General features: G+C 39.5%; 1 protein-coding gene across 1 annotated transcript in view; it reads right to left on the bottom strand.

Moving 5' to 3' along the window:
* Nucleotides 1-20,725, bottom strand: part of FBN1 (fibrillin 1) — a 253,200-nt gene that overhangs the window by 128,812 nt on the left and 103,663 nt on the right. Inside the window, exons 7-8 of the mRNA XM_022587160.3 lie at nucleotides 10,402-10,599; nucleotides 6,898-7,023 (exon numbers count right to left, since the gene is read on the bottom strand). Coding sequence (XP_022442868.1) covers nucleotides 6,898-7,023; nucleotides 10,402-10,599 — 324 coding nt within the window. The remainder of the gene's footprint in view (nucleotides 1-6,897; nucleotides 7,024-10,401; nucleotides 10,600-20,725) is intronic.

Below are 20,725 nucleotides of genomic sequence, written 5' to 3'. Positions count from 1 at the left end.
GTCACTGTGGAGTCAGTGAAAGTCAGGCAGAGAAACAGCTAAGGAGAGAGCCTCAGGGTCTAGAACTTAATCTAACCATACTCTCAAGGCTCATTTTAAGGCAGTTCTTTAACATCGATCCTTCTGTATTTACCAGCCACACTACTACCTAAAACCAACAAAAAGCCAAACAAGTATATCAAAGAGCCTAGAGGACCTGACAACCTCATCTAACAAGAGAGGAGGTTATAACCATAACACAAAGGTATTAACACAAATGTACCTTTCTCAAAATGTCCCTAAAAATTGATGTCTAAGTCACATGATGCCTATCAAAAATCATGTGAGCAGATAGAGTCTACTGAAAGAAACATTTTTCTACTTGTTTGTATAAATGACTGCTGTCATCCTTTTTAAGGACACTTAGTAGACATCAATATCCAAAGAGGTTATTTAAGTGACAGCATATATCAGAAAAAAAAGTTATTTAAAAACAAGAATCTGGGACTTCCCTGGTGGCGCAGTGGTTAAGAATCCGCCTGCCAATGCAGGGGACACGGAGTTGGTGCCCTGGTCCAGGAGGATCCCACATGCCACGGAGCAACTAAGCCTGCGAGCCACAACTGTGCACATAGAGCCCGTGCTCCGCAACAAGAGAAGCCACCACAATGAGAAGCACGCACACCACCACAAAGAGTAGCCCCTGCTCGCCGCAACTAGAGAAATCCCGCACATAACAACAAAGACCCAACACAGCCAAAAATAATTAATTTAAAAAAAATAAAAATAAAAACAAGGATTAACTTGGGCAGGGTGGAGGAAACATCTTCTTTCACATGCTGGCTACGTTAGATTTGGACCCTTTACTGAGGATAAGGAGAAGAAGAAGAATTAATATGTACTGAGTGCCAGGCATTGTCTAAATGCTTTATGGGTGTCAACTCATCTAACCCTCACACTGTAGCTACGATCATAGAACCTGATTTCTATAATTCTGGTGCCTAGGCACAGCTCTTGCATTCCACTGAGGCCTTCAGAAAACTGGCACATGTAAAACCTGAAACAAGAGCAAAGAGGTTCGTGTATAAAGTGATGTTAAATCCAAGTCTTCAACTACCACAGGCTGGGCAGGAGGAAGGGGCAGGGTTTCCACTTAGGGTGCACACCTTCAAAGGTCAGCAGGTCAGGAAACACAACGTAGAGTGTACGTCCCTACTTGTCACACAGATAAAGCTAAAAGCACCAGGCCAAATTGTTCAATTTGAAGGAACTTATTAAATGGCCCCTTCAATGTTGTCTCCTCAGTGACACACCCTTTCCCTTTCCATGTCTAGGGCCTTTCTAGTTTCCTGAACCACCCTGCTTCTCAGTCCCATCACTTCCTAGCAAGGGAAGTGAGTTCTGATTGCACGAGCAGGCCATGGTGGGAGTCCCTGACAATAAAAGTCTGGAATAAAGCATTTCAATCACAAAATCACTTACACTCTGAAACACATTCATACTAATCTATTATTTTTCCAGGCTCTTAGCACACTGTGTTTGTCACCTTTTAATAGAATGTCAGGGATCCTACACAGGAGAGAATTTGAGATCAGTGGATTTCTCAGCGTTTCTGTAAGTCAGTCTGTATCAAATGCCACTGTCAAAGTAAATCCGTTTGAGGAGCCTGGTGGGGAGTAGAACTTGGCTGGGAAGAGCTACTTTTGTGCTCTGAACACTTCCCCCTGTTTCCTTGGGGCAGGACAGAGCTGCTGGAAGTAGCTATGCCCATGGCCTCACTGGCTTCTTGCTGTGGACCTAAGCAGATACACAAATGGTAGGTCCCTTCCCTCCTGATTTGCTGCCCTGTCCTTTGTTCTTCTTCTTCCTTCTTGTCCCTCTGTCTCATCTGCTCTCTCCAGGCATTCTTCCCATCCCTTGGCCTCTTCCCTAACCTGGGGCTCCTCTAGCAGGAGGGGAGGAAGGACTGTGGAGGGCCGATGGGATAGAGCTGGGTCCCAGTTCTGGGACAGGCATCCCTGGGACACCCAGCTCTCCAGGAGCTCCATCCAAGATCATGGATGTTGACATGACTGAGAGACGGGGGAAACCAGTTAAACTGACTGTCTAGATCGCTAACAAAGTGAGAAAAAAATCAACTAAAAATTGTGGCAGCTGTTAAAAAGCAATATGTGATACTAATAATTATAAATGCCACCGAGCCTGTGAGACTATTATTATTGCTTTATTAGACACCTGAAATCCAATGTAAAATATGTGACTAAAAAACAAACAAGCTGATACTTCAAGTCAGGTTGAAAAAAAATCAGCCTTATTAACAATTTATAGTCACACCACGCATGCCAGTTTGCATGGTTTCTTATTCATGTAGCCCCAGCTGTCCCATCCCGACTGAGAAACAGTGAGAAATGTGGAGTTGGAGGCCTGATTGCAGAACTGGAAAGAACTCCCAGATACAATCGTGTTCAATCTCCTCATCTGAAAGTTGATGTAACTCAGAGCTGGTAACTGACTTATCCAAGATCACACAGAGGATGAGGGACATTGCCAGGATTCAGCCCAGGTCTACCTGATTCCCAGGGCTCTTGTGCCTATACCACAGAGATTCTGTTCAGCAGTTGGATAGGAGCCGGTGACCTTGAACAGTGAATCAGGGCCTGCACCAAACCTGCAGAGGATGGAGCCCCAAGATAGCAATGGGTTAAGTAGCCCCAGGAATTCTCCTTGGTGTCTGGCAGGATAAGCGTCCCTGATAGCAAGTAGCCATCAGATAAATAGGCCATTATTTTAGAAAAGGGAAGCCTTAAAGTTTTTTGGCTTACATAGGAGGGAGAGATTAGATTTAAGAGTTACATTTTTAAAAAGTCCTTTGCATCACACAGTATTGTAATTGCCAAAGGCTGGGCTGGTGTTAATCTAAATCCCAAAATATTAGTGGTTAATTAGGAATCCAAGGGACTTCTTCCAGAAATAAAACTTAATCCTTTAATTACACGTTTTATTTGTTAATTTCCTTCCACAGTAACCTATGCAAATATGGACTTGGTTTCCAAAAAGAAAAGGCTCGTGTGTTCTTCCAGGGGGCACACTCCAGAGTCACTGGGAAAATCAACAACGAAGGCGGGCATGAACTCTGCTTCCCTTTTTCTCAAGTCACAACTATAAATCTCAATCTTTTTCTTCTTAAATTTATGAAAATTTAATAATTTTTATTTAATCGCTTCAGCTCGCTAATTTACATTTCAAAGGTACCTAAATTGCATGTGTTGATATAAAACTAGGTACATGATATTTTCAAAAAGTTTTGGGAAAAGGGGGACATTTTAAGAAGTAAGGGAGAATTCTGCAAAAGGAAGATCTCACACAAAGCTGCTTTCACCATCACTGACGGCGAGAAGGTAAGCATCTTGTAAATTGGCTGAAACCAATTTTTGATTGAATTTTTAAAAATTATTCTGGGCTTCCAGCTACCCAGTTCCTTCCTCTCCAAGTCAAGAGGAAGATACATTTAAAAAGCCATTCAATGAACTGGGAGATTGGGATTGACATATATACACTGCTATGTATAAAATAGACAACTAATAAGAACCTACTGTATAGCACAGGGAACTGTACTCAAGGCTCTGTGGTGACCTAAATGAGAAGGAAATCTAAAAAAGAGGGGATATATGTATACGTATAGCTGATTCACTTTGCTGTACAGCAGAAACTAACACAACACTGTAAAGCAACTATACTCTAATAAAAATTTCAAAACAATTGTAAATCACCAAACAAAATAAAATAGTCTATTTCAAGTTAAAAATAAAGCCACTCAGGCTTCCCTGGTGGCGCAGTGGTTGAGAGTCCGCCTGCCGATGCAGGGGACACGGGTTCGTGCCCCGGTCCGGGAGGATCCCACGTGCCGCGGAGCGGCTGGGCTCCTGAGCCATGGCCACTGAGCCTGCGCGTCCGGAGCCTGTGCTCCGCAACGGGAGAGGCCACGGCAGTGAGAGGCCCGCGTACCGCAAAAAAAAAAATAAATAAGAAAAAATAAAGCCACTCAAAGTAATGGCAAGGGTGCCAGAACCACTTTCCCAAGGGCACAGAACCCCACCGTGGCCTGACCATCTTCCTAGGGCATATATGGGCTCTTGATCTTCTCTGTGGTGGGGGTCAGATTTTCTGGAATTCCTTCTATTGACCGCCTGGAGATCACCCCAGGCCCAAAGTCATGCCATTCCCATGGTGCGGTGGTGGAACTGGAGACGGGCCAGGAAGTCGAAGGAGGGGACCCACTCACCAAGCATTCTCAGGGGACTTTCCGACTGCTTTCCTACCAGAGTAAGGCAGGGCAACAATGCCCAAACCAGTCTCCAGGCCAGAATAAATGCAGTACTAACAAGACATTCTCTTCCAATATCAATTTTGCATAGAAAAATTAAAGGGAAGGGGAAAAACCCATCATCTGAATTTAATATAACAGAAGATGGGAAAGAGAAAAAAAAAAAGGTCTAGCCAAAAGTATTCTGTTTTTATCTTGCTACTGACTTCAATATGTAGCCGGAAAAAAAAAAAAATTGTGGAAAAGGATTAAGTAATTTTCAGCCTGAATTTCTGGTCCATTGGTCATACTACTATAATAGGTTTCTTAGCACTAATAAAAGGGTTTTGAATCACTTTTCTTTCAGTCCGAGCATTAATTCTGTGCATCTTCTATCTAGTCCACAACGAGAGAAGGTGAGAAATCCTGACTGCTATTAATTGACTGGTCTGAGTGAAAGAAAGTGTCACAGGAAAACACCTCTAGTTGAAACTAGAAGCTATCATAATTCCAGAAAACACAACACAGACTGGACAAGCCATAGGAAGTATATTGCCCTAAATCTTGAAGCTGACTACATCTCTTAAAACTGAATATAGTAAGCTGAGAAAGCCTCAAAATGACCCATTGTTGATGCAATAAACCTTAAGAGCTTATTAATGTCATAAAAGATATGTATGATAATACCTGGAAATCTATACCATAATATTTTAAATATTTCAAAATATTAGGAAATAGAGTTATTAAAGTAGAGGTAATGGCTTGCATCCAGGAAAGCAGCCAATATAATATGGTACAACAAGCACCAGAGTGTGAATCAAAAGAAGTAAATTTTATGTCGTATGATATTGCTTACAGGTGGAACCTAAAAAAAGGATACAAATGACCTTATTTACAAAACGGAAATAGAGTCACAGATAAAGAAAACAAATATGGTTACCAAGGGGGAAGGGGGGAGGGATAAATTGGGAGATTGGGATTGACATATACGTACTACTATATATAAGATAGATAACTAATGGGGACCTACTGTATAGCACAGGGAACTCCACTCAATACTCTGTAATGACCTATACGGGAAAAGAATCTAAAAGAGTGGATATATGTATATGTATAACTGATTCACTTTGCTGTACAGCATAAACTAACACAATATTGTAAATCAACTATACTCCAATAAAAATTAATTTAAAAAAAAGAAGTAAATTTTAGCACTGTCTGATGACCTCGGTCAGGGCGCTTAACACACCCAAGACAGTTCCTTAATATATAACGTAAAAGGGTGAAACCAGGTAAGTTCTTTGCCCTTACAGTATCAACATTCTCTACTTCTAACTTAATCCACAGTATAACTTCTAAATTACACTGGCCTATAGAGAGTCAATTTTATTGTTCATTGAAACTTAAGAAGCCCTACATCCTTAGAAAGAACTTAAGTATTTTTCACAGCTACCTCAACTGTTTATAACATGTTCAAGAACATATCATTATAAATTATAGGATGATTAATAACTTAAAAACAACTCTAACCCACAAAGATAATTTTAACACAGTTATTCAGTTTCAGGGCAAGTAGATGTTAAACTTCTTAAATGTAATTCAGATTTAAAGCTGCCTTTTGCATGTATGATATACCCTGGAGATCAACAAAGAAGATTAATGATCCAATTCCTGACAAATAACTTAGAGTGAAGTATTCCTCAGTGCTAGGGTTTAGGAATATAGATACAACAGCAACTGCTTTCAACAAAAGTTCTTGCATCTAAATGAAATCTTATATCACCCCAAAGACAATGAGTTGAGAATGAAGGAAAAAGTTTTCTCTGCTAAGCTTGATGAGGGATGTTGCCTTAAGAATGCTGTTACATTATTTTCAGACATTACACATATAAGGTACATGAACTCACTAAAGAAAAGAATTCAATGCTGCCTAGTTACTTCCTGGATGTTTCCCTCTCATGAAACCAATATTTATTACACTTGGAAGCCAGGGCTCTTTTTGGCAAATAGCAGAAGTGGTGAATATGAACACATTCTCTGTACACACATTTTTAGAAGCTCAATCTATAAACTAAATGCAAATATATAAATTTACCTCAAGTTATTTTTCTGTTTGATTAACATTAAAAGGTTTCCATTTGATAGGCAGAAAAGGAAATCCTAAGCTTGTACTAGGAGCATAAATATAAGGGTTAATAGATCTCTCCAAAGGAAAAAAAAAATCAAACATACATTTTGACTAGAAAAACAACAGAAGATATGTCATTCTGAATGATATGTAATGATCAAATTTAAATTCGTGTCTCTAGAACTATACAAAAACACGTATCTTGAACATCTTAACCCAAATATTGGTTCAAAAATATTTCATGTTTTAATATTTAATTTGATTCAGATGGATCTCTTATTTTGGGTCTATAAAAATGGAAAAAGCTGCAGGCTTTTTCTGGTTCAATAGCAGAAAGGCATATTATTCCCGGTAAGGATATTATACGTACACATTCACAGGAATGACAAAGACAGAAGGATTTAGGAACAATTTGCAAAAAAGCTTGTCACTGATTTGGGTTTTGCCCGCCCCTCCACCCTTAACTGCAAAGCATGATATTTCTTACCTTCACATTTTTGTGACACTTCATTAAATTTGTGTCCAGCAGGGCATTTGCACTCAAAAGACCCAACAGTATTAATGCAATTTCCTCCTTGACAGAGCCCAGGGATGGCCTGGCATTCATCCACATCTGTTAGATTTCAGAAGCAAGGGATGGGGCAGGGGGTGGGGGAGGAGAGATTAATATGAAATTCATTGCAGAAGAAAACATGATAGTTTGCCCACAATTATATTATCACATTTATATCAATGAGCTATTTGTCCATCACAATATTTGGAACATGATGAGAGACACCGTTTCTCACAATTACATTATGCGAAATAAACTGAGTAACATAACTTGGTCAATAGTGTTCTATTGGAAGTCACAAGTATTCTTTATTTTCCTACCTTCCATCTTCCCTCATGCAGAGGAGAATGTTGGTACTAACTTTTGTGAGTTTTATTATGCATGCTGCAAAGTACAAGGTTACTATGATAAAATGACTGACAGTAATAACTAGAGGTATTCAAGAAATGCTTACAATCAAAACGTAACACATTTCTATAATAACACTGTCTTGAAGAGTTGTATGGAGTGATTCAGTTCAAACAGAATTTATTTGAATGAGATCACTCAGACTACACGAGACAGCTAATGCTTTTACACAAATGAGATGGAAAATGTTCACCATAGATTCTGGAGAATTGTCTTGCACAATAAAAATTAAACAACACAGGAAATTAGGCCAAGAAGTGAGAGCAGAGCAGCCGCCAGAGGGAAGATTTTTAAAGGTAAGTCGGATCCTGTTCCAGCTCAGCTTAACACTTAAGGCCATGCTAAGTCCTAGAGGAGTCTACCTGACCCCTCTACTCTCTGAACTCATCTCCTATCCTCCGCCCTCTCTCACTCCTCTCCATCCACAATAGCTTCCTTGCCATTCCTCAAATACAACAAGGTCGCTCCTGCCTCAGGGTTTTGCAGTGATGGCCCCCTGCCTGGACTACTCTTTGTAGAGCTCATGGTTCATGCTGTCCTACCCATCAGATCTCTGCTCCACTGCAGCAGGGGACCCTCCCAATGCCAGTCTAATAGCAACGCCCCCCTCGCCCCCCACCCTTCTTTACTCTGCTCATTTTGCCCCATAGGACCAATCACTAGCTGACCTAATAAATATCTGTTTGCTTTGCTTTGTTCTATAAATCAAATGTTTTCAATACAAGATTCCAGGGAGCAGGTTCTTCGTCTGTTTTGTTCACTGCTGAATCCCCAGCACCTAGGAAATAACTATGGTCCTACATGGAACCCCAAATATTAACCTTCCAGGAACAAAAGTAAACATTCCAGGCTCATTAGAAAGATGTTTATAAAAGTACATGTATTCTCTCCATCTCTTCATCCATAACACACAAAATTCTGGTTTAATAAGAAACCCCAGGGAGGCAGTCTAACTTTTCTTCCTCTGGGTAGTTTTTAGAAATCGTACCCTTTAGTTTTACTCTTCATTGTGTGAAGTGAGAGAGCAATTGCCAACTGTAAAATCTCTAATAATCTGTGTTTTTGAAACAAGTTGCCATGCAGGAAAAGGGGTACTAATTTAACAACAAAAAGTATCACTTTTGATACTTTGGTACAAAAGTATCACTTACTGTTTTACATAAAATGTCCCGGCTCACAGATGAACGATAATATGTGAGTATAATTAGATTATGTTTTACAGCTGATCTCTATTTTGTCTTACACCAGAATTTTCCATTCTTGCTATGTTGAATATGTTTATTAAAATGTTATTTGAAATTACAATTGGACATAGAAGCAAAACTAGACAGTCTTGATCATGATTTTTGGCCAACAGGAAATATACACGAGGGCACTTCTCCACTGGTCATACATTCCAAGGCTGAAGACAGACTAAGTTCCTTTTTGAACCCATTGCTCACAGCCCCTCACATGTGGCCGAAAGACTGAAAACACCAGCAAGGAGAGAGCACCCCAAGCTGATAACAGACCTTCTCTGAAAAAAACCAACCAAACATGAAGAATTTCATTCTCACAGTGGCAATATAACTGCCACTTTGATTCCATGGGTTTTCACAAATTTTCTTCTTATAAAAAAACTCTTTTTTCCATTGGATGTTGAAGAGTCAGGAAGGAACAGGAAGAAAATGCTGGAAAAGTCCAGGTTGTATGAAATGAATATCAAAGCTAAAGAGAAGGAGCTCTTCCCTCTCTCCCTCTTCATCTCTTCCCCTGAATTCTCTCAGCATCTCAGCCTCTGACTAGGACTCATGGGCAGCAGTGGAGTACCCAAAATCTGTCTTTCTGGTCACTCTCTGTGAGTTCATGGGTATTAGCTGACTTCAAAACACCATGGCTAAGAATTTTTTCAAAACTCCTTGAGACTTTCCAAGGATGAGAAAAATAAGAAGGCACCAAAGAAAACGGGGGACAAAACTTACTCTTTATTTTATGAAATTGTACCGTTTACCCTTTTGTAATTCTAGGATTTCAAAGTGACTTCTTGCTGCTCCTAACATTCAGAAAGACACGTTCAAGGGCATACAAAAGAGCTGCATGTTGTACATAGAAGCCAGGGACCAGGATCAACCAGTGTTTATCAGATATGAAATTTATTGAAGTATAATTTAATGGAGATCCACAGAACTGGGTGATTAAGCTCAAGTTCTGCTTTATTGCATATTATCCTTAGAATTAACATACAGAACAAAATCGAACTAGTATCTATTTGCCTCAGAAAAGCATACCTTGAATTTTCTCTAAACACTGCAACTTGCTAAAAAAGCACTGAAGATGTCTAAAGGAAACAGATACAGCCTGGGAGTTTTCAGTCCCATCAGTTTAGTGTGGAGCTGCCTCTGTTCACTTCCTCCTATTTCCTGCCAGACATCCAGACAATAAAAGAATTTGTACAGCTGGAAGGACAGGAGTAAAAGCCAAAAACAGAGTAAGGGCTTCCATGGGAGGCAGGAGAAGAAGCAAGCAGGCAACATCTGGGGATATTTAAAACTGTGAAACAAATCCTAATTTATTTCTGACTTGTAAAAAAAAAAAAACAGAAAAAACTCCATAATGTAGCATGTAAAATGGAGAGAGGAACAATTTTCCTCAGGTCAACTAAGTACAATCTATGGGACAGAGGAACTCCAGCAATTTCAAATGAAGGGGGAAAAAATTAAGAAAAACAAACTACCTTATTCACAAATTTTGCTTTGTGTTTGTACACAGCATTGCTATAACATAGAGCATTGCTCTAAACAGAATCATACCACCCCTGGGAAACACGTTTGGGGACGGAGGGGGAAACCACTGGCAAGGAAAAATCCAGGGGGACCAGCTGCTGTCTCTGGAGCCACGCTCCTAATGCCTAAGTTGGATATCATGCCGTCAGCGAAATCGTGAAGCTATGCCTCTGACACTGCTTTTCCATTCTCTCCAACTTCACTGGAGAATGGCTCTCCAGAGCGAATAAGATGAATCCATTAATAACTCCAACGGCCCGGGGTTTACCTTGACAAGCTCCTGTGCGGATATTTGGAATGAAGCCGCGCCGACAGGGGTGGGGCTGGGCTGGGCACATCTCACAGGGGTGGCCCCAGGCGCGGCCCACCGTGGCACAGCAGAGTGTTTTTGTACAGACAATCCCGCTGAGCTGTCCCTGGCACATCTGGTTGCTGATCACAGTAAAACACGGGCCTGTCCTGTAATCTGAAAATAAAGAAGGAGAATTCCATGAGAGTCCAGAAAAGCAGGAACTATCATGCAGAAGAGCAGCTGGGCCTGTCTTCTTGGACTCCAAGTTGCACAACGGTCTTCACGAATAGAACCGCACATCACTGACTCCGTGTGAAGCCTTGGGCAGACCCTTCCGCCTCTGAGCCCCATTTACCTCACCGACGAAATGAGGATAAAAACACTAGTTCCTATCCACTTTGAAGATACTGTTGTCAGGATCAGATGAGCTAATGGAAAATACTTTACAACCGTGACATGCTATCCAAACATGACATCATAATATTATTTACACATTCATTCACTTAAGAAACTGTATCAGTGACGATTATGAATCAGCCCCTATGCTTGATATAGGTGCTTCAGTGATTCAAAGATCCCAAATCCCTGCCCTCATAGAGTTTACAGTCTACTATTATTTAGGTTGGAGAAAGCAAAGAATTTCAAAACTTGCAACGAGGCAAGTCATGGCACCTTCTTCTCTGCAGTTTCTTGAAAAAGGGAAATGGTTACTTGTTTCTTTTGGATTGGGTCCACCTTATTTCAAATACAACAAACCAAGCAAACCAAAAACAAACAAACCCCATTCAAAACAAAAAACAACAAGCAGAAAAGTTAGATATGCAAAAGACATCAGGTATTTAAAGAGTAAGGGCACTGATCTGAAATCACTGTATCCCTTGGGCAAAAGGATCATCTTAAAGCAAACAGGGATAAGCTAAGACCACCGGAGAAGTTCCATTTCCAAGTAGTCTCACCAGTACAAAATCTGTCTCCTTTTTTTTTTTTTGTAAAGGGAGAAAGTCAATCTGGATTCGGCAGCCAGAAAACAAGAAAGATTAAGATGTAGTGAGGACCAAAGCCAAGCTGTCCCCAGCCTCCCCGTGGGAGAAATCTGGGCCATAATAACCCTTTCTGTTCTACAGCGGCCTCCTTGGCTGATAAGGGAGGCTGGGCCCTGGCAAGACTCGTGGGCTCCTATCCACCACCAGCATCGCATGCTTCCTCGTGTCATTTCTGGAAGTGCACAGATAGAGTGCTTCCTATGAGTCTAGGGATGGACTAAATGACCCCGGTAAGTTCCTTTCACCACTGAATTCTACAGGTTTACGAAAATCACTGGGTGTGCTAATGAAACCACCGGGCTATACTTTCATTTTGATGTTCTTCTTTCTTTCTCCAAGTACCTCATGAGTCATGATATGCAATTCGCTAAGGACAACTCTTTATCACAGTACCCACAAGAGTGAACAGGCTGAACCATGACAACATTTGGGCAATAGCTGACTCTTCCCAGCTTGTGTCCCACTATCCCCTCCTCCTGTCTCTCTGTTGCAATTATGATCCCATCTGCTCCCCATCACTAAATGTTCTTCCTCACTCTCCCTTCTTCCTTGCTGGAATGAGTCAGCCACCTGTGGTCAATGGCACTGCCCTAATGCCTGTGCTGGAAGATGAGCCTTCCAAGAAATTCCAAAGACAAAGCTTCACCCAGTCAAGCACAGCAAGAGGATTAGGCCCAAATTACGGCAGCACTTGAGAGATGGACACAATGGTCCAAACGTGAAGGCCTCATCTCCACATCTCCCTCTCTCCATGTCAGTGCTTACCAAAGTGTGCTATGATGGGATGCAAGACGACCTTAGATTGTCTTCTTTTAATAGTCATGTATTAATTTCAATTTGAATTATTATTAAAAAGTACAAACCTGCCAGACTCATAATTTCATAGATATGTTTGCTATGATGAGAATGAATTAAAAAAACCTTTTAATTCAATTTAAAGAAAAATAGGGCTTCCCTGGTGGCACAGTGGTTGAGAGTCCTCCTGCCGATGCAGGGGACACGGGTTCATGCCCCGGTCCGGGAAGATCCCACATGCCTTGGAGCGGCTGGGCCCGTGAGCCATGGCCGCTGAGCCTGCGCGTCCGGAGCCTGTGCTCCGCAACGGGAGAGGCCACAACAGTGAGAGGCCCGTGCACCGCAAAAAAAAGAAAAATATTAAGTAAATACTAGTACAGAATATGTAAATAGGCCAAAAATTGTGTAACCGGTACAGAAACACAAACAGCATTATCTTTCCAGAAAACCAACCCTAGACCTTTGTTCTCCTGGTGTCGCCACATTCTCTGGCCCAATTTTCCAGCCCTATCTCCTGATACTTCTTTAGTTTATTATTGTCTTTTTACTTTGTTTCTGCATTTTTTTTTACGCTGATTGCATTTTACTTTTATATTATCAAATTCTAAGTGTATTTTAATATTCTTCATAATATGCCAGATCTATTCAAAATCTGCTATCGTCTTCCATAGTTACTGTATTCAAACAAGAATACAAAAATTAAATGCTTGAGCTGTTGAGTAAAATCTCTGCCCTCATTTCAGTCTGTCAATAAAGAAAAAGTCACTCAGCACCATGGTGGTGTGCAACCAAGTCGCTCCTAAACACAGTAACTGCCTGAACAAAGTCAAATGATGTAGCCATCATTCTTTCTTTGGCTCAGTTCTTCCAAATAGTACCAAGGGGCATTTATTAAATACTTCTCTCATAGATGGTTTCTTTCATATTATAATTTTTTTAACATCTTTATCGGAGTATAATTGCTTTACAATGGTGTGTCAGTTTCTGCTTTAAAACAAAGTGAATCAGCTATACCTATACATATATCCCCATATCTCCTCCCTCTTGCGTCTCCCTCCCACCCTCCCTATCCCACCCCTCTCTCTGATTGGAAAATAGCTATTTCAGACAATTAGGAAAAGGCAGTACCATATAAATAAGAAAATAAAAATCACATGTAATTGCACTTAAAGAAAGTCTGATAACATATCAGTTATATTACCCTACATAATTTTACATGTGTGCTTTATTTTTTATCACTAAATGGGAATTATATCAAATATTCAATTTTGAATCCTGCTGTTTTTTTTACTTAACATTGCCGAAAGCATTTTCCCATGTAAATACTATTCTAACACACGGCTTTAATTGCTGCATAATTTTCCATCAAGTTATATCATAAATTATTCAATCATTTAATCTCATGCAACAGCCATCAAGATTTTTATGACTATATATATCTTATATTTGAGACTAGAAAGATCACAGCAACATAATCTTTCATTCAAAAAATAAATAAAACCTTCCATGTTAGGTAACGAGGAAGGAAATTTAGGTTTATTTCCTATTTTCCTCTTGACTTACTGAGACAAATGCAAATACTTTAATCAAATAGACTCTTGTTGGTATGCCATTTTTCAATCTTTAAAAAACATAATGGAACATGAATTTTAGTTTGCAGCTTTCAACACTGCTTGGATTTGTTCTTCCTCTTCATTTTGCCAAGATACTCCATGGAATTATCTTACATACGAGGATTGCAAAGATTCCAGGTACATGCAAATACAGCGTTTTGTGAGTGATACCAGCAAAATCAAGGTCCACTAGAAAACACTAGGAAAATCTGAGTCAGTCCTATCTAACACTGGTTCATGACTTCAGACATGAATTCCTCATCGGAAGGTTTGCATCAGAAGAAAAAATAACCCTTAAGACTTTTCCAGGGTCAACAACTTTTTGCCCTCATTTCAATATGAAACACATGGAATAGAAACAGCACTTGTTAATTCTGACAATATTCATTAGGCATCTCTGGAGCCCATAGGGATCCATCTTTACTACATACACTAAATATCTGGCAAATAGTTTGAGTATGTGTAACAGAATCTATGGACTTAACACATTTCCACACTAGATCCTTATCACTACAGACAAAGAGAAGAACCAGCTCATTTGATCATGCAGCTTAGGAAGTGGACATAAGTGGATTTGTAGAGTCAAATTTTCAACGAAAATGGCTGATTGCAGAGGGAGAGGCATAATCTGGATGAAACAGAATTGGATCTAAAAATGTTTTGGAAGGTAAATGCTGTTTTAACGTGGTTTTCAAATGTCATTCCGATTTGGCAGCATGTGCTTTTTGTCCTGTGCTTCATTTAGATTGCCAAAGTTATGCTGTTTTTAGTCCAATACTCCAACCACAGAAAAAATCTGCCCACACTCCCAATTCCTTACTAATAATCCAATTATTTACAATTATTCCCATAGCACTTACGTGATACTAGGCTAAATTTACATACTCTTTTTCAGACAGTCCCAGCTCTAGACAGGGAATGTGCTTAATTCAATGCTTGGATAATATCTGACTCATTCCCTCAACGTAAATCATTATTCCTCATGCAAATAAAATATCGTATTAAAAACACTTTTTGTTCACAAGTTGCTCTACAATCACTTCCTTATAAGACCTCCATGAACAAGGGCAATAGGCCAAGACTTTCTAACATTAAAATGCAATTTTAATTGTTTTTAACTGGCTTACTCTAGTGTGGCTGGTTCATGGGAAATTCTGCATCTACATGTTCCCATTATGAGTGGTTAGGCTCAAGGATTGTTCCCCAGTCCCAACAGATTTGGCCTCAAGGCTTGGGATCTAACCAATGTATATCTGCAGCCTATAATCCTCAGCTCCTTCCCAGCCCTGCAGCTCAGAATGCTGTGACCTGTGGCGTTACTTCACTTTCATTTGCAATCAGACTTCCCCCTGAAGCAAATGCATCATTCACAGAAAAAGAACTGTAGTACAATGAATTCTTGTCACTCCTACCCAGTCACTAAACCACAAACTGCAGGGAAGGCACAAGGATATAATTTTGGGCATTAGGCTCCAATTATTTTAAATCCATCTTTTCATAAAAATTACAAACAAAACAATGAGATATCAACTTATCCATGATAGAGAGGGTCACAGCATGCTTCTTCCTTCCAGGTAGTTTAGCCTGGGACACATTAAGCTCCTAACGTGTGGAATTTCAATACAACCTTTTGAAGGAAGGAGGTCAGAGAACTTTTGGTCTGAGCAAAATGAAAGCAAAGAAGTTCCATGATCGTAATCAGTCTCATAATTGCTGCTGTTTCTTCTTACTCCAATCATTCTTACCCTTAAGACATAACCAAATCACCTAGGGATGTTGTGCAAAATACTGATGCCTGGGTCTCACCCCCGTCCTCCCATATGCCTCCCTCTTGGAATGTGATTCAGTAGATGTGGCATGGTGGCTGGGCATCCATATTTCGTAAAAGCCCCCAAAGTGAGTTTGCAAAGTGTTTGCAAGATAGCTGAATGCTCACCTGAAAGTCTAACCTTAGAAATGTGAGACAGCCCATAAGCTGGGATCATTGCCACTCAACATAACTCAGTATCTTTCAACCAGGATAGCCATTCTAATCACAACAAAGTAGTATTCATTTCCATAGGGTTGATTGACTATGAGGCACTTTATCATATTCTTTATTATTTTGACCACAAGCTCACTAAACCAAACAACGAATCAAAATTTAAGAAGGTTAAACACCAACTACTCCACTGTCCTAATAGTCAACGGAATTCACATTTCCAAGCTCTCCCTTCCCAGTGTCACAAAGCACATTTACATACATGACATCACTCCACTACCATGATCTCCCACTTCCAGCTTCCCTGTCCAGTGTGGGAGCTGGTACTTGAGTAAAATTCCAGGGGGATTCTCCAAGCAGAATCCAAAGACATTGATCAAACTTACCATCAGTAACACCAAAAGTTAACTCTTAATTTCCTACAGAATTGCACTACTGCAGACCACGCTGAAATCTTTCCACACAGCCACTGATATGATGAAATACACAGTACTAAACATTATCTAAGAAGTTTAGGCCAAAAATAGTCAAAACTTATATCAAGCTTCTTGACCAAGCTTCCAGTCAAGAGGGCATACAGGGATAGAAGAACAAGATAAATAACACCACAAGGAAGCAATCAGAAAACTCAGCCTGTGTGATTTTCAAAGGCAACTGGCCTGAACTTTTCCAAAAGTAAATGACCCCTCACACACAGGAAAAGAAGGTAGAGTTATTATTTTAGATTAAAAAGATATAATAACCAAAACTCAGTTGGACACTGTTTCAAAAAGAGACAACTGGGGAAATTTTATATGGGCTGGATATTAGACGATATTGTGGAATTATTGTTCTCTTAGACATGATCATGGTATTACAGTTATATACGAGATAGCCTTATTGTTTAGAGGTGAAGTGCCATGATGTATTCAAGTTAATTTTCAAATCATTTAGCGAAACAGACCATAAATATATATAAAATATATAATGTATATTAAATATATACAAATTAAATATAAATTATATATAATATATAACATGTAGATAACTAGACATATAATATATACATATATTAGTATATTATACACAAATATATATATACACATATATACATACAGAGCATTATGTGTATAAAAGTGGGAAAATGTTAAATATTTAGCATAGGTAGAAGGTATGTGGGTATACTTTATATTATTATTTCAACTTTAATGTAGGTTTGAAATTTTTCGTAGTAAAAGTTCTTGGGGAGGGATGGGAATTCCTTTCAGGGCTACTTGTACTATGCAATAGTGCATCTCCTATTTCATTCAAGCTGTTTTTTTTTTTAAATGACACAATAAATTTTGAATCTAATTTCCAATCCATATGTTTCTATGAAATACTGCATGCAAGACTGCCTGTTAAACATGGTCTACACAATGTTATTTAAAGAATATGACCTTTTGGCAAATTTTTCTAAACTACACTATGCAAAATGTTTACTTTAAGCAACTGTATCTGTGGTACAGCTTAATTGTATGTAACTAATTATTTTAAAGCACTTTAGAAATAAAGCATAGGAATAAGCACAACACTATTTCTGTGTTAATGTTTTCCTCTGTCTTTCAACTTCTTTAATTCATAAGTTAAAAGTACTGCCATACAAACTTTAATATAAATATCATTCAAAACTGCAGAAACAGGGACTTCCCTGGTGGCGCGGTAGTTAGGAATCCACCTGCCAATGCAGGGGACATGGGTTCTAGCCCTGGTCGGGGAAGATCCCACGTGCCACAGGGCAGCTAAGCCCATGAGCCACAACTACTGAGCCTACACTCTAGAGCCTACGTGCCACAACTACTAAAGCCCGCGCGCCTAGAGCCCGTGCTCCACAAGAGAAGCCACCGCAATGAGAAGCCCACACACTGCAACGAAGAGTGGCCCCCGCTCACTGTAACTAGAGAAAGCCTGTGCGTGGCAACAAAGACAAAATGCAGCCAAAAATCAATCAATCGATAAATTAATTAATTAATTTTTTTAAAAAACTGCAGAAACAAGGTGATTTTTTGTATAGCATTTAATCTAATAGACTAATAGACACAGACTAAGCAATTCACCAAAATCCAAGCCATAGTTCTGCGGACCCGATTTTGTGTGTCAGCAATTCAACTACAGAAAATTATTACCACATTTTATTCTGCTCCATGATGAAGAAAACAGTAAGCAATCTTGCTCAGGGAAGAGAATATCTCATTTCCAAATAATCACTTACCTGACATTATTCATCCCCTCACTGTACATCCTACAAGTCATTGCTGATTGCCATTTTCCCCCAGAGTTATCTCTAAACTACTTTTACTAGAAAAAAACAAAATAGTTAGGGGGTGGATAAAAGTCACATTCTGGTTTAGGCGATATATTTACCATCAAGATAATAAAATCACAGAGAGTATCTTCATTTTTAATGGTCTGCAAATTCAACTTGAAAGAACCAGCTGGCTCTGATTTATTCGCTTTTAAAATGGCTTGTATGAGTGCCACATTAAACCAAACTGCAGTTTCACCACAGAGCATCAGCTAGTGAACAGCAAGACAAAAACAATAGTATTATATAACAATTTGATTTATTTGTTCTTTTATATTTTCTTCAAAGCCACGAAGTACAAAACATTCTCCACCATCCAAAAGCAAGATTAACAACATAAGAGTAAAGGGCCCTATGATCAATGATATTCAATATAAAAATTTCCAGGACCAACATCTTCTTAGATCAACTCATATATCTCAAAAGTGCCCTGTAATACTGCTTAAGTTCCAAATATAAGTTCTACGAACAATGAATTAAATTTCCGAAGTAACCTAATGGAATGTTTTATCATTAAAATTGGAAGATTTTTATGATAAATGAGATTTTCATATTTGGAAGGTAAAGGCCTATGTTAGTACAGGGATAATAAAAACAAATTGATTAGAAATATTCCACTGCAAGTTCCATTTATATTAAGTACCGAGAATAGTCAAATTCATAGAGAAAAAGTAGAATGGTGGTTGCCAGGGGCTGGAGGAGGTAAGAGTGAGGAGTTATTGTTTAATGGGTTCAGAGTTTCACTTTGGGAAGATGAAAACGTTCTGGAGATGGATGGTGGTGATGGCTACACACAGTGTGAATGTACTTAAAATGCCGCTGAACCACACACCTAAAAATGGCTAAAAGAGCAAACTTTATGTATCTGTATTTCACCACCATAAAAAAAAATATCCCACTGCATAAAATAAAATCAGACATTCTGAGTTCAATGATCAGGTTCAATGAGTAAACTTTACAACTGTAACATGTAATCAGGGATCCTTTATTCATTCAACAAATATTAATTGTGCTGTATCAGTTGGCAGCATGGGATAAAGTCCCTGACCACATGGAGTTTAAAACCTGCTTGGGGGAGGAAGTCAACAAATACAGGTAAATACATTAAAAAGAATTATAGATTTCAGGTTGTGATTTAGTCTACAAATGAAATAAGCATGCTGCCATGATAAAAAGCAATTGCGGATACCTGACTTGGTAAGGTTATCAGGGAAGACTTCTTGGAGGAGGTGACATTTAAACTGAGGCCTAAAGGCTGAGAGCAGACAAGCTGTGAAAATGAGAGTAAGCGCTTTCCAGGTTTCAGAGACAGCTGGGAGGTAGCCTGGCTTCTCTAGAAATGAGAGAAGGCCGCTGTGCACAGAGCTGAGAGAGGAAGGGGAAAGGGGCACACGGTGAAACCGGAACATTAGGCAGGGACTGGATTACACAGCACAGTCTAGGCCACGGTAAGGAGTTTGGATTTGGCTCTAAACTCAACAGGAAGCCACTGAAAACACAATGTGTTAGTTTTAAAGAACTCTGATTAGAAGGTTCAAGAGTGGAAATGAGAAGAAACGTAGTAGTGGCTAAAGGAAGGTGGTGGTGTAGAAATGGAGAGAAGCCAACAGGTGGGGGATGTCCTTTAGTCACCCCGCGGGGGTGGCGGGGGAGAGGCGGGGGCAGGACCAACAGAACTGAAAGATGGATTGGATGTGAAGGGTGAGGGAAACTGAAAAGACAAGGATGTTTCCTGGGTTTCTGGCTTCAGTAGCTGGATATACGGCCAGTCACTTACTGAAATGGAGAATCTGAGGGAAGACTAGGCTCTAACTACCAATAACTAGTATAAAAGTTCTTCACATTTTCACAATCAAGTCCCCAGTGAAGGACAGGTGATTTGAATCGATGAGGCTGGCTCTGCATAAAACTGTATTCTCTGTCAATCTTAATGCTATCAAAACAAAACCTATGTATAATGAAATTATGTCTTGGTCTGTGTATTTTAGCTTTTTCGTGAAATTTCTCATCCTTTTCTTCCTCTTTGTGAGCAAGCATTTAGTCGTATCACATTCAGATAGTTATATATATAAATTTTATGGTTGAAATTCATACTTTGAACACGTTTGGCCAAGTCTCACAGAAACCTGAGTGTAAAGTACACACGGCTCAGACCAACAATATGTGACGGAATCCTGGCGTGGTGGGTGGGATTTCCTCCAGGGGAACTTCACTGCTGCTTCTATGAAATGACAGGGCAAGGGAATCCAAGACCACTAGCATTCTAGCTGCCAGCCCTAAGTTCATTCTACAGGAAACAGATACATACCACATTCCAGTGATATTATCAATTCTCAGAGATCTGGTGAAAAACTTAAAGCAAGGACAAAAGTTCAGCCACTTAACCACAACTGAGAAGTGCCTCATATAAATATGGGCTTTCTGTAATACCAAGACAGATAAACGACAGTGAGATAGTTTAGATATACTGGTTGGGAAGTGTTATTTCTAAATTGGCTTTTTACCAAATGTTCATTTGCTTATGGGTATGTGATACATAGGTTGC

This window comes from Delphinapterus leucas, chromosome 2 (assembly GCF_059928025.1).
Source record: "Delphinapterus leucas isolate spDelLeu-1000000601 "Yukka" chromosome 2, BTC_Dleu_Yukka2, whole genome shotgun sequence".
NCBI classification, from domain to species: Eukaryota; Metazoa; Chordata; class Mammalia; order Artiodactyla; family Monodontidae; genus Delphinapterus; species Delphinapterus leucas.
Note: the sequence above shows the minus strand (reverse complement) of the source record. Positions and strands in the feature narration are given on the sequence as shown.